This window comes from Oncorhynchus tshawytscha, linkage group LG01 (genome assembly GCF_018296145.1).
Source record: "Oncorhynchus tshawytscha isolate Ot180627B linkage group LG01, Otsh_v2.0, whole genome shotgun sequence".
Taxonomy (NCBI): domain Eukaryota; kingdom Metazoa; phylum Chordata; class Actinopteri; order Salmoniformes; family Salmonidae; genus Oncorhynchus; species Oncorhynchus tshawytscha.
Window position 1 is genome coordinate 68,605,982 of NC_056429.1, and position 18,504 is coordinate 68,624,485.

The window sequence follows — 18,504 nt, forward strand, 5'->3', positions numbered from 1 at the left end:
TTTTGACTTCAACTGTATATGCACACACAGCTGCCATACACTAACCGGTGGTAATGTGTTGCAGGTATAATCAGCTGCTGAGGCAGAAAGATCAGCTGGAGGAGCTGGAGAAACAGCTGAAGGCAGAGCAGGAGAAGATGCTGTCTGAGAACAAGAGCCACGAGGCCACGGCTATAGACTACTACAAACTGAAAGAGGAGAATGAAAGGTGAGTGTTTCAGGGTTAAGCTGAGGTCTGTGTGTGTTTGTATGAGAGAGGGGGGAGGAGGAGGGGAATTTACCCTGAGGGTTACTTTGAGGTGCAAGGGAACATCCTTAAGCTGTCAATCCAGGTACAGAGAAATCTGTGCATCAAGGTTTTTAGAGAGAGGGGGAAATAAAGTAAGCATGTTTTGAGTGGCAATATGCAGACATTTTAAGTGGTTGAAATTAGAGAACTAACCAGGGGGCTATGAGTAAAGAATGTGCTGTTTAAAACGCATGACATCTGTGTGTAGGCTGAACATGGCACACCGCCAGCTGGTGAAGGATAATGAGGGCCTGCAGGTTGACCATAAGAATCTGAAGAGCCAGATGAACGGTGCCAAGCTGGAACAGACCCGCCTGGAGGCAGAGTTCTCCAAACTCAAAGAGCAGTACCAGCAGCTGGACATCACCTCCACCAAGCTCACCAACCAGTGTGAGGTACGGTTACACACCCCTCAGTCCCCCTTCACTCCCTCCCACTCACTAACCAGTGTGAGGTACTACACTATATGTACCCCCTATCCATAAACCAACCTCTAGATTATAATTATTATGTTCCGCATATTTTCAAACTCTATCACAGGTAACTCTTGGTAAATGTAGTCCTATGTTATGTAAGTGTTCAAAGCTGATATGTGGCCTCGGTCCAGACATGACTATGTTTGCCTGATATCTGTCTGTTGGAAAGGAAGGCTGATAGCTGGTTTCTCAATACAATGCTCTTTAAGGCTTAACAAGTGTCTGACCTGTATTCACCCACTGTGAAGGGAAGGCACAGCCCACATGTAATATATACAACCATGTGAAAGCAACTTGGACACTAACAACCTTGCTCAAATAATAGTCTATTTCTCTCACCCTAGTTGCTGAGTCAGTTGAAGGGGAACCTGGAGGAGGAGAACCGTCACCTGCTGGACCAGATCCAGACCCTGATGCTGCAGAACCGCACCCTGCTAGAACAGACCATGGAGAGCAAGGACCTGTTCCACGTAGAACAGAGACAGTACATGTGAGAGATGACCCCACTATTACATTTTGTAACCGGTGTTCAAGTTAACGTTTCAATAAGAGAGAGATGTCTGTTTCTTGGCTATGTAGATAGATGTAATTTGTTCCTGTGCCTAACTGGTCTTTCCCTCCTTCAGTGACAAGCTGAACGAGTTGAGGAGACAGAAGGAGAAGCTTGAAGAGAAGATCATGGACCAGTACAAGTTTTATGACCCCTCTCCTCCACGGAGGTAAGTAGCTAGGAGGAGTCCACTGCTATCATTGTGGTTGGTGCTTTGACCATATCAGCCTCTGTCGTAGTAAACAGCTGACTGAGACAAAGCTGACATCCCCCACATGAAAATGAAATGTAGAACTGCGGTGGATTGCTGCAGTTGTCTGGTTATGGTTAATTCCATTGCATAACCAACTGCCCTGGATCGTATGTGCTTAACCATTCAGTTCTGATTCATTTCCATGCCTGACTTAATGCATATGGTTTACGTCTGAACCTAACCAACTCCTGCATATGGTTCAAATTAACCAAGAAGCTCTGGTTCATCTTTATGCCTAACCACCATCATCATAGCTGACTCTGGGGAATTGGGAGGCTGTGGTTTACAAGAACACCCCGGATGCTGGTTCAATAAGGCACAGCATGGGAATACATCCCTTAATTTAAAAAGTTTTCCGCTCTGTTTTGGCCTACTGAACACTACCCAGAGTCAAATAATTTACCCTAATTACAAAACCCTCTCTCTCTCATCTCAGACGAGAGAATTGGATCACCCTGAAGATGAAGAAGCTGATCAAGCCGAGGAGTCTGGAGCGGATGCGTTCCCTGACACTGACGCCCACGCGTCCCGAGTCCAGCGAGGGCTTCCTGGGGCTTCCTCTGGACAGCCAGGACTCTTCCTCCATAGGCTCTGGCTCCAACTCCCTGGACGACACGCTGACACAAAAGAGGAACAGCAGTGAGTAGACGCTCTCTGACCTGCATGGAAAACACCCTACTGATCAGATCAAATCGAGCCTTATTTCAAGTGCATTAAAACACATCAATATACTTTACGGTAAAATAGACACAATAGAAGGAAGTAATAGACCTATATTTTGAAAGAGAGTCCGCTCCAGACCAGAAAAGAGTCTAGGACTAGGTCTTCCTCTCACCCAATATGTCCCTTCCTCTGATCAGAAGGACTAACAGACGGGAAGAAAGACTAGATCACATATTAGTTAAATAAGACACTGGGAGCAGAGCGTATGCCAATAAATACATGCGGTTTAAACACAGGAAATGCATGGTCAGACAGAGGCAGATACATGCAGACACTTGTAATATGATGCACGCAGACAGAGAAACCGAAGTACACTGGGTCAGACAGAAAAGTACATGCTGGCACAGACACTAGAACATGAGCAGGGCTCAGTTGTAGACAGGGAGGTATGCAGGGCAGGAGACACCAGGACAGTAGCCCCTTGTTGCTGTGTGGTGGCTGGTTGCGTGAACCTAATGCTTCCTGTGCTTGTTTTTCCCTCTCTGTGCGATAGGGAAGAAAGACTCTCAGAGAGTGCAGCATTCCCATGTGCAGAGTAACCAGGGTAACCAAGGTTCCTCTAATGGTATGCTGAGAGGGGAGGGCTGGGCGGGGCTTGTAGTCGAGCTGTCGTGTCACTCAAGGCACGTCAACATGTCGTGTCTCATCCTTCAGTCAATGGTCGCGTTCCCCTACTTAGACGTTGCATGCATCAACCAATGTTTGCGTGCCACATCATCGGCTGTGTCATTGACTGATACATTGCTATAACATATGTGATTAGCTGATACATAAAATACCTATCCAGGTGTTGTAAGATCTGGCAGGTGTCAGCAACGCCTGGGCAGAGGAACGCACCCACATTCCATACCTATTAAACGGTGTAGTGCATTATATGTAACCTCTGCTCAATGCACCAGCTATGTATGTATGTGTGTGTATATATGGGTTTCTTAATTTTTTTCTATTTTCTACATTGTTATATTGAAGACATCAAAACTATGAAATAACACATGGAATCATGTAGTAACCAAAAAATGTTAAACATATCAAAATATATTTTATGTCAGATTCTTCAAAGCAGTCAACCTTTTGCCTTGATGACAGCTTTGCACACTCTTGGCATTCTCTCAACCAGCTTCAAGAGGTAGTCACCTGGAATGCATTTCAATTAACAGGTGTGCCTTGTTAAATGTTAATTTCTTACCTTAATGCGTTTGAGCCAATCAGTTGTGTTGTGACAAGGTAGGGGTGCTATACAGAAAATAGCCCTATTTGGTAAAAGACCAAGTCCATATTTATGGTAGGGCAGCTCAAATAAGCAAAGAGAAACGACAATCCATCATTATATTAAATTGGAAAATGTCAAGAACTTTGAAGGTTCCTTCAAGTGCAGTCACAAAAACCATGAAGCGCTATAATGAAACTGGCTCTCACGAGGACCGCCACAGGAAAGGAAGACCCAGAGTTACCTCTGCTGCAGAGGATATGTTCATTAGAGTTACCAGCCTCAGACATTGCAGCCCAAATAAATGCTTCACAGAGTTCAGGTAACAGAAACAACATCAACTGTTCAGAGGAGACTGCGTGAATCAGGCCTTCATGGTTGAATTGCTGCAAAGAACCCACCACTAAAGGACACCAATAAGAAGTCTTGCTTGGGACAAGAAACACAAGCAATGGACTTTAGACTGGTGGAAATATGTCATTTGCTCTGATGATTCCAAAAGTTAGAGTTTTGGTTCGAGCCGCCGTGTCTTTGTGAGATGCAGAGTAAGTGAACGGATTATCTCTGCATGTGTGGTTCCACATGTGTGCTGCATCAGATGACCTGGCCTCCACATTCACCTGACCTTAACCCTATTGAGATGGTTTAAGATGAGTTGGAACGCAGAGTGAAGGAAAATAAGTCAACAAGTGCTCAGCATATGTGGGAACTCCTTCAAGACTGTTGGAGAAGCATTCCATGTGAAGCTGGTTGAGAGAATGCCAAGAGTGTGCAAAGCTGTCATCAAGACAAAAGGTGGCTACTTTGAAGAATCTCATAAATGTATTTTGATTTGTTATTTTATAGTTTTGATGTCTTTTCTAATATTCTACAATGTTGAAAAGAGTCCAAATAAAGACAAACCCTTGAATGAGTAGGTGTGTCCAAACTTTTGACTGATTGTATATGGATATATATATATATATAGATATATAGATAGAGAGATCTCTGTCTCTCTCTCTCTCTCGATATATGTCTATCTCATACACACGCACACAAACATCAACATCACACCTGCCCAGACCCTATCTCCAGTGTCTGCACTACTTTCTCCCACATCCTCAAATCGCACCATTTTGTTATTTTCTGTCACCCACACTCTTTCAATATTTAGATAACGAAGCATATCATTTTTCCATTGACTTAACGATGGAGGATTGGTTGATGTCCGGTTTTTAAGTATAAGCTTTTTCAAGATAATTCACAAGAAAAGTATCATCCAACCCTTCAGGTACCTCTCTACCCCCTCATATGACATGTCTTGAAATATGCAGACAGATGGATTAGAAGTATATTGTAATACTTCTGACAATAATTTTTAGCTATACTGAAGGCAATATTTGATGTAACTATGTTTCTTTTGTCTTTTAATAGCTATACTAAAGAACCTTTTACATAACACACTATGTATGCATTTACAGAAATCTATAGAACACATGGAGGTGTCTGTGGAGCTGGAAATCTAAAATGGTCTCTCTATACAGTGTCCCAGGATCTACTATTTTTTTTTGCGTTAGTAATGGGATCCCTGTGGCCATTCCTTCCACTGCAGTGCCGTTCCCCTGGTGTCACTGTTGTACTCTCTTAATTGCACCCTTCAATAAATGTCACCCTATGTGTGGTGTTTTGTGTGTGGTATTCTGTCTGTTAGCAGCCTAAGGTCTTCTATGTGGCAACCCCCTTCACAGCCATCCCACTTTGCTGTGTGCTTGGCGTTTTGTTTGAACAGTGAGTGAGCGTTTGTGTGTGTGCGCGCGTGTGTCTGTTTGCATACATATCAGTATTTGCCCCGATATCTATGTAACACTGTTTCATTACCAGTTGAGTCTTCAGAACGGTACACTGGTTCTCAACGTTAACAACCATCTTTTTTTTCTCCTTTCTTTTCCTCTCCATCTCCCCTGGTATTTCTGTTTCTCCCCCCTCTGCTTTGGCTGTAAACTGACAGCTGTGAAATGGTTGCCCTTTATGAGGAACAGATCGAAGGAGAAAGACAAAGCGAAGGACATCTACCGCCGGTCCATGTGTAAGACCTCCGACAGCCTGGCGTCCTACCACCTCCGTCCATCTCCTCTGGCCTGCGCCTTCCTGCTTCCCTCACCTAGCTTCTCTTCTCATAGCTTCTAGCTGGTTTCTATTCTTCCTTTCTAGGAATAAACAAAACTCATGCTCTAATTTATCACCAATAGTAGATACATCTATCTTAACAACTAATTTTGTTCGGTTAGATTTGTGTACAGTCGAAGTAATGACATACAAGAACTAACAAATGTAGATATTAGTACAAACTAACACTCTTCAATGATTGACAACACTTATGTGAGTGGTAGTAGTGGTGTTCTGTAGTTCTTTTTCTGTAGTTTTATGTTGTGGTATCTGTAGATGCACTCTAGGTTAGTCTTAGTCTAGGTTATACATTTTGTTTGGGGGGGCGGGGATTTAATCGGCGTCTAAACTTACTGTTGCGAGTTACAATAATAGAATACACAAGGTGCATTTAAAAACAAATGTCTGTGCATCAGCAGTTATCCTCTTGTTAAGTCAGTCAATTAGTCCATGTCAGCAACAACAAGAATGTGGATTGCTATTTAGCAGCCAGCTATCTAAACATGTTATCATGGTCAATTTACCAGCCGGGGGGGCCCCAATGATTTTATTAGTCAGTCTCACTCAGATATTATATTAACAAATTCAAATATTTCTCTCTACTCTATGGCAAAATGTGTAGAATTCCACAAAATGAACTCTAAAACTTAAAAAATGTTCTCTCCGCTGTCAAAATGTCTTGCTCGCAAAGTGGCCAACTGCTGCCTCATGATGAGTTCAGATTTTTTGTGGCCCCCACCCCCATCAAAGTTGCCCATCGCTGGTCTAGGTCAAGACGATGTACAGTTGAAGTCGGAAGTTTACATACACTTAGGTTGGAATTATTAAAACTAGTTTTTTTCAACCACTCCCCAAATTTCTTGTTACCAAACTATAGTTTTGGCAAGTCGGTTAGAACATCTACTTTGTGCATGACACAAGTAATTTTTCCAACAATTGTTTACAGACAGATTATTTCACTTCTAATTCACTGTATCACAATTCCAGTCAGAAGTTTACATACACTAAGTTGGCTATGCCTTTCAACAGCTTGAAAAACTCCAGAAACTGATGTCATGGCTTTAGAAGCTTCTGATAAGCTAATTGACATAATTTGAGTCAATTGGAGGTGTACCTGTGGATGTATTTCAAGGCCTACCTTCAAACTCACTGTCTCTTTGCTTGACATCATGGAAAAATCAAAAGAAATCATCCAAGACCTCAGGAAATTGTAGACCACAAGTCTGGTTCATTCTTGGGAGCAATTTCCAAACGCCTGAAGGTACCACGTTCATCTGTACAAACAATAGTACGCAAGTATAAACACCATGGGACCACGCAGCCGTCATTCCACTCAGGAAAAACACGCATTCTGTCTCCTAGAGAAGAACGTACTTTGGTGCGAAAAGTGCAAATCAATCCCAGAACAACTGCAAAGGACCTTGAAGATGAAGTGAGGAAACCGGTACAAAAGTATCTATATCCACAGTAAAATTAGTCCTATATCGACATAACCTGAAAGGCCGCTCAGCAAGGAAGAAGCCACTGCTCCAAAACCGGCATTAAAAAAAGTCAGACTGCGGTTTGCAACTACACATGGGGACAAAGATAGTACTTTTCGGAGTAATGTCCTCTGGTCTGATGAAACAAAAATAGAACTGTTTGGCCATAATGACCATCTTTTATGTTTGGAGAAAAAAGGGGGAGGCTTACAAGCCAAAGAACACCATCACAACGTGAAGCACAGGGGTGGCAGTATCATGTTGTGGGGGTGCTTTGCAGCAGGAGGGACTGGTGCACATCACAAAATAGATGGCATCATGAGGGAGGGAAAGTATGTGGATATATTGAAGCAACATCTCAAGACATCAGTCAGGAAGTTAAAGCTTGGTTGCAAATGGGTCTTCCAAATGGACAATGACCCCAAGCATACTTCTAAAGTTGTGGCAAGTACTTAAGAACAACAAAGTGAACAAACCCTTGACCTCAATCCTATAGAAAATTTGTGGGCAGAACTGAAAAAGCGTGTGCGAGCAAGGAGGCCTACAAACCTGACTCGGTTACACCTGCTCTGTCAGGAGGAATGGGCCAAAATTCACCCAACTTATTGTGGGAAGCTTGTGGAAGGCTACCCAAAACGCTTGACCCAAGTTAAACAATTTAAAGGCGATGCTACCAAGTACTAATTGAGTATATGTAAGCTTCTGACCCACTGGGAATGTGATGAAAGAAATGAAAGCTGAAATAAATCATTCTCTCTACTATTATTCGGACATTTCACATTCTTAAAATAAAGTGGTGATCCTAACTGACCTAAGACAGAGAATTTTTACAAAGATTAAATGTCAGGAATTGTGAAACTGAGTTTAAATGTATTTGGCTAAGGTATATGTAAACTTCCAACTTCAACTGTATGTGTGACAGTGCAGTCGGGAGGTACTGTATGCCATTCTACTGTATAAGGTGGTGCTGTCTCTAGGTGTTTGTGTGGCCTGCACATTGACTCTGGCCCCATCCATCCATCTATATACTGTATCTCTGCCTGTCTGCCTGTGGTGTGAGCGCAGCCTGTCATCCTCCTCACTCCTCTCTCACTACAGAGCCGGCATGACTTTGCAGAACCTCACTGCTCTCTTTCTCTTTCTCTCGCCACCTCTCACTCACAGCCACCATGTAGGAATTGAAGTGGAGCCTTACAGTGCTTTTTTCTCTCTCTCTTTTTCTTTCTCTAATTTCCTGACTTTTTTCTGTCACTGCTATTTTTATTGAGTCTTTCAGTTTGGCTGCATTTCAGCTCTTGTGCATGCCTTGCCGACATGGGCTTGCCCACACTGACTGTGGCACATCTCTGAATTCTGCTGCTTTGACTTAGCAGCCACTGCATGCCTAGCCTAGCGCTGCTCCCTGTGCCCTCGGCTAATTTATCTCCATCTCCACCCCAGCCATGAATGACCTGCTGCAGACCATTGCCCTGGCAGGGGGCCAGTGGGCGGGCAGCACAGAGAACCTGGAGGGGCCCGTGGAGGCCAATGGGGGCAGCCGAAGTCGGCACATGAAGGAGCTGGGCTCCATGGCCTACTCCACTAACGCTATCAACTACACCACCCTCACTTTGCCCTCTGGCAACAGGGCCAAGAGGAGCTTGAAGATCAAAGGTAGAGACTACAGGACCGCTAGTCGATCCCTCCTTGGTGGTGTGGTGAACTATCATCTAGGATGTGTATTTACTACAAGTCTCATTGTGTTTCAGAAGCAAGTCATTGTTTAATCCATCGTAAATGTCATTTTTCTTTCATCTCCATTTTTCCTTTTTGATTTGGACACTGGTGAATGCCTACCATCATACTCTAGCTTTCAGAAGATTGTCTGCCACATATTTTGTTTCCTTCATAAGCCCTATTCTCTGGTAGTTTCTCCATCCCTCCAGCTATAACTCATATTTCCACATCTTTGTCTCCTCCAGACAACGCTTCCTGTGAAGACGTTCCAGCATCCTCAGACGACCCCATTGGGTTCAGAGGTCAAGGTAAGAGAACTGTTGACCTTTAGGACAAACTCCCATTACTATTATTTAACCACAGGGCTTTACACCAGTTTATTACTGGGAGACAAAGGAATGAAATATCAAATGGCAAAAAAATAGGCAATGTTTTAAAGCCTTACAGTAAGTGTAAATGTTGTGCCACTGGAAGCTTGGTCCATATCTCTACATTTGAGTTTGCTACCATTAGAGCAGGGTTCTCCAAACTTGTTCCTGTAATGCTACCCTACTGTAAGTTTTCGCTCCAGCCCCAGTTGTAACTAACCTGATACAGCTGATCAACCAGCTAATTGAAATCAGGTGTGCTAGATTAGGGTTGGAAAGAAAACATACAGGACGGTCCAGGAACAGGGTTTTAAAGCCCTGCGTTAGAGTAGATCTGCCTAAATGACTAGATTCAGCATGCTATCATTAACAGTAAACTCTGCTTAACAAATAGTCATGAGCAGCATTCCTCCATTAGCTAGTAGATCGGGCTGTCTGCCTACTCGATTCTCCCACACACACACACACACACACACACACACACACACACACACAGGTATCACAATTAGTGTCCATTATCTCCATTTTCTGTGCGGTCTTGGCTAGCTAAAATGTCCTCCCACTGTCATGTACGTTGAATTATACAGTAATGTACCTCTTATTGCATGAACTTTTCCACAACTGTTTTTTTGCACTTTGTTATGATGTGCTGTAATGTTGGTGAGTTAATTAATATAATGGCAGATAACCTAGTTCAATGCATTATATCCTAAACTGAGCCAAACTACAAGTAGCTATATAAGTGTATATATAAGTATAAGTAAACTGCACCACTGTAGGCCAGTGTAGTGTTTGACACCTGTGGTAGCAGGTTAACCCAGTTAGCTGTGTGTGTTGAATGTGCCAGGCCTACAGGTCTTTAGCAGTGCTCAGGCTATGTCGCCCTCTGCTCTCGACCCGTCCGCTATGTGCAGAGTCCCCTGTAGCATCTGTTGTAAGTGACACACCTGTGTACATCTGTCTAAGACCACTAACAGTACCACTTTACACAACTTTACCCGCCACTGCTATCAATGATTACCACCCACTACCTGCGGACATCGCTTCCCCAGTACGACTCCTGTACCAGCCACACCAAACCTGAACCAAACTGAAGACCACTAATAACAGCAACAACATTGTATCAATTTGCATCCCACACATTCACATACAGCCCACCTATCCTTTGGTACATTCCTCTGCCCCGGGTCTCCTCCATTCCCTACTCCTCTCAATTACCTTAGCCCCTCCTGTGTTGGTCTCTGGGTCATGTCAATCACAAGGCCCCTCTCCTTTCCTCCAATCAGGTTTTACAACAGGTTCTTCCTCGTGAATGATTCCTCCCTTCGTGTTTGTGTGGCCCCTCCCTCTCCACTCCCTTTGTGTGATTGGGCATGTTGGCGTTGCATGGCACTGTGCCACCCCTCCTGCCTGCACCATCTGCTGACCCGTGTGACGTGTCCTCTTATCCCTTTCCAGCCTCACGAGCCTCCAGCCTCCATAGTATGAAGACCATCAGCAGTAATACCTCCCACTCCACTCCGCTCGAGGCCAAAGGTACAGTCTCATCACTAAGGAGAACGCCCCCTCTCTCCCACACTCCTGCATATGACACCTCCTTCATTGTACTCTCTGTTGATTCTCTCATACACACACGTTGGATAAAAAGGAGAGAGAAAAAATGACACTTTTGTAATCTATTAACATTGATAGTGTAACTCTCTTCCTCTCTCTGTGTGAGATATGTTCTGGAAGGGTCCAGGCTAGGTTCTGGCATGTTTATTATTTATTTATTTATTTTATTTATTTGCGTTCTCACAAATAAGCAGGTTTCTGAGCTATGCTGGTTTAAATCTAGTGCCTGTCATCAACTTAGGGTGATACTCGTATGTTAGTACCTGAGTTAGTCGTACACTGTTAGAGCAGAACTCTCCTACAGTAGTGTGTTTCTCTTCAGGCACGTTGAACGGAAACCTCAGCAGGCCCCACAGTGAGAGCAGTGGGGAGTTCAGCCTCAGTCTGGATCAGGAGGAGTGGTCCAGCGGGAGCAGCCCTGTCCAGCAGCCCCTGTCCCGCTCCATGCTGCTGCAGAGGTCCCTGGAACCCCAGGCCACACAGGCCAAGAAGAAAAATGGCAGCGCCAGCGAGGTGCTCTCTCTACAGCAGTTCCTAGAGGAGCACATCGACCCTGCAGAGGTGACAGCCTGGAACACACCGGAACACTAGATTAAAACTTTACTGTACTATTTTTAGATGGGAGTACTGTTTTAGGCTTCAGATGTGTTATGATAAGAAACGAGTAGAAGTTATTTCACCACTCAAGTCAGCTATAAAAACCCAGGTATTATGGTATGGTAACTTTAATGTCTCTTCTCCATCAATAGTCTGGCAGCCAAGAGAATCTGACTGAGTCTCCCCGCCTTTCCGGAGGCGCTGAGCATGTGCAGAGAGACCGGGCCGAGCGGGGCTCCACCGGCACTAAGGGGCGGGGCATCCTGCGCTCAGCCAGTGGGAAGGCAGCGCCAGTGAACTCCGATGGCCGCCCCACCAGGGGTGGCCAACCAGGTCATCCCAGCTTACGAAAGGCAGAGAGTACGCGTGTGAAGGGCATGGTCCAGCCACGGGTCAGCCTCTCCTCCCAGAGTAAAGCCGTGTCTGTGTCTGAGCGTCTGGACATCTCTTCCTCCATGCTGCCCCGGGCCAGCAGCGTCATATCCACAGCCGAGGGCTCCACACGTCGGACCAGCATCCATGACCTGCTGTCCAAAGACACCCGGCAGCCCGTGTCTGTGGACCCCTCACCCTCCTCAAAGGCCTTGCCTCGTGCCTACACCACGCCCAGTGAGTACCCCCCAACCAACAACCCCACCCAGTCCCAACATCCCACCCACCAGTCCATCCCCCTAGCCCCAGCCCCCATGTCCCTGTCCCTGCTGAAGTCAGTCAGTATGCCCTGCACAGGCAGTCAGCACCCCCTCAGTTGTAAGGAAACTGACCTCTCCAGCCTCGAGTCTTTCTTTGACTCGTCCTTCACAGTGGAGTCAGTGTTTATGGACTCCATCTTCAGCGAGCCAGACTTCACAGGGTGCAGTAGCAAGAGCCACACCTTCCTTTCCCTCAACACCTCCCTGGTCAGTAACATCAGCGGCCCCCCAGGCAAAACCCACCTCCGGCCCAACCCTGCCCAAACCGCCCAGAACCAACCAAATGGGCTAAAGCCCAGCCCACCTGACCAGAATGGGGAACATGCCATTGACACCAATCATGTGCTTGATGCTGACCCATCTCCACCCCTTAGCCCAGAGGACCAACAATCGTTGTGGTATGAGTATGGCTGTGTCTGAATGTGTGGCGCCCTGGTCAGCTACTGATCTGGGACCTGCTTAAGGACCGGTGATGGTCGGGGAGAAAGAAGGAACTCTGCATGCATTATCAAAGCCCTATCATGCTATGTTTTCCTTTGAGCTTTTATGTTTGTTTTTTCATGGCTGATTTGTAAATCCCTTTTCATCACTCCTGGTTTGGTATTTCCCTCCATCTTATGGAAGTGGGGTTCTCTGGATGTCTTTGCTTCAGAGGTCTGTTCACACTGTATTCATTCATCAAACCTCTGTTTGGCTCACATTATAAAGCTATTACATGATTGCTTAATGGGGGACATAAATAGCTGTTTTAGTTATTTTATTCATTATTTGCTATTTCTTTTCTAATCACAAATACATTTCCAGAAAACATGCTGCAAAGCTACATTAACTATCATTTGGATGTTCAGTGCATCTTTAAAACATCATGTCAGAAGTCCTCCAGAATTAGAATGGAGCTCTGTTTAATAATAAAGCAATGAGGCTTGTAGAACACGTCCCATGATAGGCTGACTGAGGAATACATTAACTGCCAATAAGCGCTATTTATGGAGTCATTATGTAATCTAGCCCTTCAGAGGAAAGCAGTTTCACATCTATTAAAATTAGATAAAATATTTGGTTTCCCCTCTATCTTATTGGGTGTTTGGTATGTGGGAGAACTCTGTCCTCTCTAAAGTACTGTCACATTGCATTACCAGTCTAATTCTACTGTATCAATCTCAATGCATATTCACTGAACTTGCATGGCTTTATTCTGTCTTGGTTTGTTCTGATGGTCTCATTTTGATTATTGTGATAAAAAATATTTTGTTTTTTTTTTGTTTTGTGCATATGACACATTTTTTTGTTCCATTTCTTTTTCTGATCAAACCCCTCTCAATGTGGGGATTCAGATTGGGTGAATTGGGGTTAAGGGATTGTTTTTGAGGAAACGTAATTCACAAAATGAGCTGAGAGCAATGTTAAGCGTTTGAGAGAGAGCGTTTTAAAGATAGCTGAGTCTTGTGTTTTTGTTGCTCTGAGACAGTATACATAGGGGTGAGAGAAATTTGCAATTGAGACAAATATGATGGCCAGATTATTTTGTGAATGAAGATTCCTCTTCTCTTGGTTGTCATGGTATTGGATCTGGGTAAACTCTTGAATGCTCATGGCAACAATACAAATTCCAATTGCACAATAACACATTTTAGGTTATGAATATATATATTTTTTTAAATATTAAGTTATGTTCAAGGACAGGAAGCACTCGTGTATGCACAAGCCGTAGGAGAAGTAATGTTAGTTAGATTTTTATTTCTGCTTTATGTATTTGCCATTTGAAATAGTTTTATTGTATTTATCTTGTGTATAAACTAACTTCGGCCTTTATTCCGATGTAAAATGACATGCCTTTGTTCTGCAGATGTGGAAGTGTTACAAGAGCGCAGAAAGTCAAAAAGCAGTGGGGAGCAACAAAGCTCCTAAACATTACTCATCGGCTACCGTTATGAGCTCAAGTGGTGAGTGCTGCTCTGAGTCCAGTGGGGGGTGCTCCATGGTAACCCGGTGGCTTAACAGATGTCCCATCCTGTTCATGCTTGCTTATGCTATGCTGGTGTTGTAAAGGGCACATGAATGGAGCCTGGTCTGCATGGCGTCCCTAATAACAGGAGGTCCTGACCTGCTACACTCCCTCCCTGTTCCTCAGTGTAACGTGTTTATAGCTGGCTTTTCTTTTACTTTTCTCTGCTGGTATTCAGGAAAAAACACTGGTGGCTCTATAGGAGGTTGTGATCCCTTTGTGAGCTTATCTGCAGTGCTGCATGGATTGTGGGTCAAGCAGCTGAAACCCCGCCCTGTCAATGCATGTAGACTGCTTTCCAGTGCGTCCATATATATATGTTCATCCTCTTCTCTGATGTCATCTGCCGCTAACCTCTTTTTCTGTCCTCTTCTCTCTTCACTCTTCTGTCTGCCTCCAACTCAGAGAGAAAAGTGACCTTCAAGCTGTCTGTCTGACTCTGAAGCCATTTAAAAGTTGATCTACTGAGATGGTCTTCAGTGTGAAAAAAGATTGTGTAAAACAAAAATAATGTATCTTTATATACTTTTTTTAAAACAAAAAATCAATGCTTCAATAAAGAAAAGTAAACATGTTTTTTTCTCCTTGAATCAAGGAAATAAAACTTAAGACGCAGCATGTGGCAACAATAGTTTTTCTATAACTGACTTTCTGGTAAATTGCACTGCTATGGTGTGACAGACTGCTAACATGCACTCTACACGGACATACTGTTAGTGCCAATGTTCACGCAAAGCCAAATGGGTGAACTTAAACTAGACCCTGAAGACTCCTTGTCCTCTGTGTGACTTTGAATCAGCTGGATTTTTTTCTGTCTGCCAATTGATGCTAATTATACTTTTTTTTTGTAAATGAGCATACACATGCAGCATCTTTCTGAGGAACAACTGATGTCTACATTCAACAATCTGCACAGAAGGGAAAAAAATGCATGTGGGCACAGAACAAGGTCAACCACAATGTGCATGAAGCAATCAACATGCTTTTCTTCCAATCAGAATGGACGATTGTTTTAAGTTGTGTTCCTCTGAAATGCCAAAATGACTCGTGGGAAGCCATGCCAACTGTGATTGACATACAATCCAATCATGAAGGTTGTGTGAGCTGAATGGCACAGCTTTGTATATGTCTACAGTATGTATGTGGCTACTATCAGATTTCTGTCTGTGATGATGACCTAGTGTTCATTTCCTTTTCCACTTTTACATAAATCCATTTGTGATAAAAATTCCAGAAGAATCCTGTGTCATTTCATCTTCATCATATAAAGGACTGTGACCCTCAAGTCATCTATTCTTCCCCTGATGAATGATTGATTTTTGTCTGCGTTTATGGAATCAGAAAATGTCACCAGCTAAAGTTGTTGGGATATTGGACCAAAGTAATGTCATGATTTCTATGGACAGACGAATGCAAGGCGCTTAATATCATCTTTAATTTAATCTGGTATTGCTTTTATATAACGACTAGAAATATCCCAGTCAAAACTTTATGGAACACAAGTGATGAACGGGGGTTGTGCAGTTGTCCATTTACTGGATCGACAAAGCTTGAGTTATCCATTAGCCTACATAAAACTGATACTTTGGCCACTCAATGGTGTAGTCTGAGCGATAAGGAGGTATGCACCAGAGTATAACCACATTTTTGGGGGGGGATATGAGTGGATAATCAATGTTCCGTGTCTGCAGTAATTGTGTCAAAGGTGTAAATGACTAGATCTTGCGGAAGGAGATACGAGGATGCAACCACCATAATCACTACTACATTGTCTATCAACCATCCACATATAACCAACAATCAAGACTGCTCTCTTGCCCATAGAAAATAAGGACTCTCCAGACCTTATTCTGTCCCAAAAGTTAGAGAAATGGGCATTGTTACAATTTTCACCTAAGGCACAAAGGTAAATAACTTTGAAATAAATCCTTGTACCAAGACAAAACACAGTCTGCCAGGATAGTGTGTTAATTTCAAGGTATTTCCTTTAAAAATGTCAGATCCTCTAGTTTTAGTCCCATAATGGAAGCATTGGTAATAGGATGGACATGCACGCTCATGGCCTATGTTGACCAGGTCGCTGTCCAGGACAATTTGACGCTCTGGTCCTTGTCACAGAATAGTTCCAGGGCAGTGGCACAGCCTTGGCCCACCATAGCGTAGCACAGGTTGCCACTGCCCAATCCTAGATTCTTAGCCAGGCTGTTAAGGTTGACCAGACGATCATGGGGGACAGACTAGTTACAGGCCCTTGTCTATCAGGAAGAGGTTATTGATGACTTCTCCACTCTTGAGGTTTTTTTTTGGGTACTTTTTACCCCTTTTTCTACAATTTGTAGTTAGTCTTGGCCCATTGTTGCAACTCCCGTACGGACTCGGGAGAGGCCATGGTCGAAAGCTATGCATCCTCCGAAACACGACCCTGCCAAGCAGCACCTGCTTCTTGACACATTGCTTGCTTAACCTGGAAGCTAGCCGCACCAATGTGTTGGAGCAAACACTGTCCAATTGGCAACCGTGTCAGCGTGCACTGCGCCCGCCCTGCCACAGGAGTCGATAGAGAGCAATGGACAAGGACATCCCGGACGGCGCCGGGCAAATTGTGCGCCGGCTCATGGGTCTCCCGGTCGCAGGCGGCTGCGACACAGCCTGACCTCGAACCTGGATCTGTAGTGACACCTCTAGCACTGCAGTGCCTTAGACTGCTGCGCCACTCGGGAGGCCTGGCATCATCTCTTTCAGGGTGAATTGTTGTTTGGTTGTTTGTTTGGTTGTTCACCTAAGGGAGAAAAATACATTACACCAGGTCAGAGGACATATATGTTACTCTGATATCTCAAGTCTAAAATGGCTTCATCTCCTTTTCTTGTTTCATCTGCACTGCAATGTAAAATAATATTCCCAGTTGGCATCTATCCTACTGCTTTCACCTAGACTGTTTATAGATCAGCACAGGAGAGGCCACTTTAGACAAAAAACATGTAATGCAACCCTAGCATAAATCAGAGGGAACAATGAACTGAAGCCAAATATAAGAGATGTGAGGGAACGTATGAAATTGAAGATTTGATTCTCTGACATGCAGGATAATTATACGTTCTACCTTAAACCCAGGGGTGGTTCCAGGCATAAGTGGTCACTTCAGGCCCCCAACCAAATTTTGTATATTTTTTTAGTGGAACTCAGTCTGGGTCTCAAAAAATGGTTTTGCATCAGCAGTTCTCTCTTATGTCAGTTGCTGACAGTCACTCAATTAGCCATGCCAGCTAACAATTGTTTGTTTGGTTGTTCATGTAGCCCAGGGGACCTCCATTCATTGATTGTTTGTCATTCTCACTCATATCATATTGTGACATAAGTCATTACAAATGTGCAAAATCGCAGGAATTTAGCTTTAATACTGCAAAAATGTCTCCACCCCATGGCTAAATGGGTAGAATTGCAGGAAATTAGCTGGAAAACTGAAACTTTCTACACATTGAAAAAGCACAAATTCTAACATGATCCCGGATTGATCATAGATTTATATAGGATGAGTGACTGAATTATATGGGCCATTCACACATTGTTTTGTATGGTTTTTCTGAACTGCATTTACCCCAATAGTTTGGTTCGTTTGGAACGGTGTGTACACTATCCGCACTCGGGAGAGCATTAAAAAACGCACCGTGGTTCGCTCAAAAGGGTGGTCTCGGTCAGATTCAATTCATTTCGTGGTGTGGTTTTGCTGCAGGTGACAACAGTCTGGATCAAACACAGGAAAATAACCAAAGTCGCACATATTGGTTGTTCAACTGCAAGCATTTGATGAAGTGCACGCAGCATCATAACTTGATCTCAAACATTCTGTGAGTAGCAGTGAATTTATGAGCGCATTCTATGCGGGTGGCTGCTGATTGTAGTCTATTCACGTCGCAATTAGAGCGGCTTTTTTGCAACGTTTCCTCACACATTTTGCTGGAAGACCAAAGCGAAAGTAATATCAAAATTTGTTGGTCTCATACACATATTTAGCAGATGTTATTGCGGGTGTAGCGAAATGCTTGTGTTCCGAGCTCCAACACTGCAACAGTGATGGAAAAGGTACCCAATTTTCATACTTGAGTAAAAGTAAAGATGCCTTAATAGAAAATGACTCAAGTAAAAATGAGTCACCTAGTAAAATACTACTTGAGTAAAAGTCTAAAAATATGGTTTTAAATATACTTATATCACAAGTACAAGTACTAGACAGCACCATTTGAATTTTTTATTTATGGAAAGCCAGGGACACGCTCCAACACTCAGACATAATTTACAAAGGAAGCATGTGTTTAGAGAGTCCACCAGATGAGGCAGTAGTGACGACCAGGGATGTTCTCTTGAGCATTCAAAATGTAACGAGTACT

General features: G+C 43.7%; 1 protein-coding gene across 7 annotated transcripts in view; it reads left to right on the top strand.

The window, feature by feature from the left end:
• The window catches only part of LOC112255436 (girdin), a 97,121-nt gene extending 81,772 nt beyond the window's left edge, over positions 1 to 15,349 (top strand). The window contains exons 22-36 of one of the 7 annotated variants that reach the window (XM_024428423.2): positions 65 to 208; positions 498 to 684; positions 1,110 to 1,255; positions 1,392 to 1,484; positions 2,005 to 2,207; positions 2,785 to 2,856; positions 5,486 to 5,563; positions 8,565 to 8,777; positions 9,086 to 9,148; positions 10,056 to 10,142; positions 10,667 to 10,744; positions 11,145 to 11,383; positions 11,572 to 12,509; positions 13,958 to 14,054; positions 14,522 to 15,349. In XM_024428423.2, coding sequence (XP_024284191.2) covers positions 65 to 208; positions 498 to 684; positions 1,110 to 1,255; positions 1,392 to 1,484; positions 2,005 to 2,207; positions 2,785 to 2,856; positions 5,486 to 5,563; positions 8,565 to 8,777; positions 9,086 to 9,148; positions 10,056 to 10,142; positions 10,667 to 10,744; positions 11,145 to 11,383; positions 11,572 to 12,509; position 13,958 — 2,542 coding nt within the window. In that variant the 3' untranslated portion in view covers positions 13,959 to 14,054; positions 14,522 to 15,349. Of the gene's footprint in view, positions 1 to 64; positions 209 to 497; positions 685 to 1,109; positions 1,256 to 1,391; positions 1,485 to 2,004; positions 2,208 to 2,784; positions 2,857 to 5,485; positions 5,564 to 8,564; positions 8,778 to 9,085; positions 9,149 to 10,055; positions 10,143 to 10,666; positions 10,745 to 11,144; positions 11,384 to 11,571; positions 14,055 to 14,521 lie in introns of all 7 variants that reach the window. The other 6 variants (XM_024428438.2, XM_024428445.2, XM_042324587.1 and 3 more) reach the window with 6 other exon arrangements.
• The last annotated feature ends 3,155 nt before the right edge of the window (positions 15,350 to 18,504 follow it).